Below are 1955 nucleotides of genomic sequence, written 5' to 3'. Positions count from 1 at the left end.
CAAAAGAATGTGCAGTTTGTTGAATACAGAGCACATTATGAGCTGAGTATGTATTTGTAAATTTGAGCCTCTCTAGAATGTAACTTGGGTGTGTACGATATGTTTCCTCAAAATACGATAATTTTGAGCTGCTGATACGATAATTCAACATTTCCCATCTGGCAACACTGTTTGGCACTRTCTGAGCTCTTCAGAAAGCAATGGGCAATGTTTGCACTTTCACATAGTTTTTTTWATGCAATAATTACACAACAGGTGTTTACCTTAGTTGCATGTGGGCAGGTCACACACACAAACACAAAATGCAGAACATTTAACCTGAAAACAGACCCGTAAGTCTCCGACCTGTCAATGAAAGCGTGCATATTATTAGCAAAAACATCTGTTTACACGTTCAATACGAAGACTGTAGGAATGTTACAAACTTGAAGTTTCCTCACAAGCAAAGTTATGTTCATTTCGAGTTTCTTAAAGAATCATCTGCAGCATAAAAACTTACCATTCAATTACTTTGTCATGTATGAGCCCGTCATTTTTCATAATCCTCTTTAACGTCGGTGAGTGACCCAGTAAGAAACTTCAAAAGAAAAATGCGTCACAATAAAACCTGCAACAACCAATCTTCGCTTTTTCTTCTTTCTTTCTTTTTACCTGTCTCGCGGTGGTCCCGGTATGTGGTCATATTTCACGTGCACGTACTTAACATAAAAGCAATAACCGAGAAATGCCGCAAAAATAAAAGAGAACGGGATTAAAAGCGCCTTTGCACCCAAACTCCAAAGTAGTTGAAAAACTGCCATTTTGGTGTGCTTGGAACAGCAACMYWGTATGGCAAGCCGTTGTATCATATATCATATCGCATAATTCATGTTTATGTGCAATGCAAATAAATTTGACGTCTAAAATACATTTTCTATCTACRGTATAACTTACCATTCAAAGAACCTATTGTGGATAATTTCATCATTTTTAATATTTCTTGAAAGTGTTGGGAATMATAAAAAAAGCTTTATATAAAATGGAAATGTCCCCATTAAAAAAAACTAATTAACAATAACATGTCTGTTAGTGGTCAATCTATGTGGTCATAATTCATGGGTATGTATTTAATGTACAATTATTAACTCATAAATACTACAATAAGAAAGAACGGTGAGCATTTTTCTTGCTGCAGATTTCAAAAATAGATGAAAATTTGTCATTTTTCTATTCAAAAGCGTCACTTATCCAGATCATATTATTCAGAACATGATTAAAAGAAAAAAAATGCACTGAAATGTTTAATTTTATTTAAATCAATTTATTTTTTGGACATTAGCTTTGAATAATAATTATATAATTGCTTGTCAAAGCAGGAAGATCAAAACAGTCCTCTGACCTTTTGAAACAGTGATGATCACTTCAAATATATGATTATAAAGCAAATTTCTGATGTTACGTGGTCCTGCAGGCAATAAGTGAAAACACCAGAGCAGATACAATTTGAGATGATTTTTTAGCTTCAACAATATTATGTTGATCTGAGGTCTAAAAGTGATAAATTTCAAATTTGTTTTGGGATTTTTCTGTACTTACAAAAAACACCAAAAGACAGGGAAAAGCATTTAATGAGTTTATTTAATGGTTTAACAAGCTCACAGCGCCCTCATGTGCAGAGTATCTGTAAAGGTCAAAAAACAACTGAATAAACGCAAATGTTTCACAGCTTGAAGCATTTATCAATCGGGTATTTTGATTTGCACCGTTTGATAAGATTTATGTTTTACATAAAACAAAGTGATGTGGGGAAAAATGTAAAACAGATCAAATAAATCGTTAAAGCCAATATATTTCAAAACTATGTAAGAATATACAGTATTACAATCAATACTTTTATTTATTTATACAATAGGTCTACAAAAACAAACCTGGAGTTAAAAGAAAATGTTTTTTTTTTTATTAACGTGCATAGACTA

The 1955-nt window shown here is 32.5% G+C and overlaps 1 protein-coding gene across 2 annotated transcripts in view; it reads right to left on the bottom strand.

Annotated features, from left to right (window-relative positions):
* The window catches only part of LOC106525457 (cholesterol 24-hydroxylase), an 18455-nt gene extending 17596 nt beyond the window's left edge, over positions 1 to 859 (bottom strand). For both annotated transcript variants that reach the window (XM_014019713.1, XM_014019714.1), the window contains exons 1-3: positions 652 to 859; positions 500 to 577; positions 264 to 345 (exon numbers count right to left, since the gene is read on the bottom strand). In XM_014019713.1, the coding sequence (XP_013875167.1) occupies positions 264 to 345; positions 500 to 577; positions 652 to 848 (357 nt within the window). In that variant the 5' untranslated portion in view covers positions 849 to 859. The remainder of the gene's footprint in view (positions 1 to 263; positions 346 to 499; positions 578 to 651) is intronic.
* Positions 860 to 1955: the final 1096 nt, after the last annotated feature.

The sequence above is a fragment of the Austrofundulus limnaeus genome, unplaced genomic scaffold, assembly GCF_001266775.1.
Source record: "Austrofundulus limnaeus strain Quisiro unplaced genomic scaffold, Austrofundulus_limnaeus-1.0 Scaffold227, whole genome shotgun sequence".
Lineage (NCBI taxonomy): Eukaryota > Metazoa > Chordata > Actinopteri > Cyprinodontiformes > Rivulidae > Austrofundulus > Austrofundulus limnaeus.
Note: the sequence above shows the minus strand (reverse complement) of the source record. Positions and strands in the feature narration are given on the sequence as shown.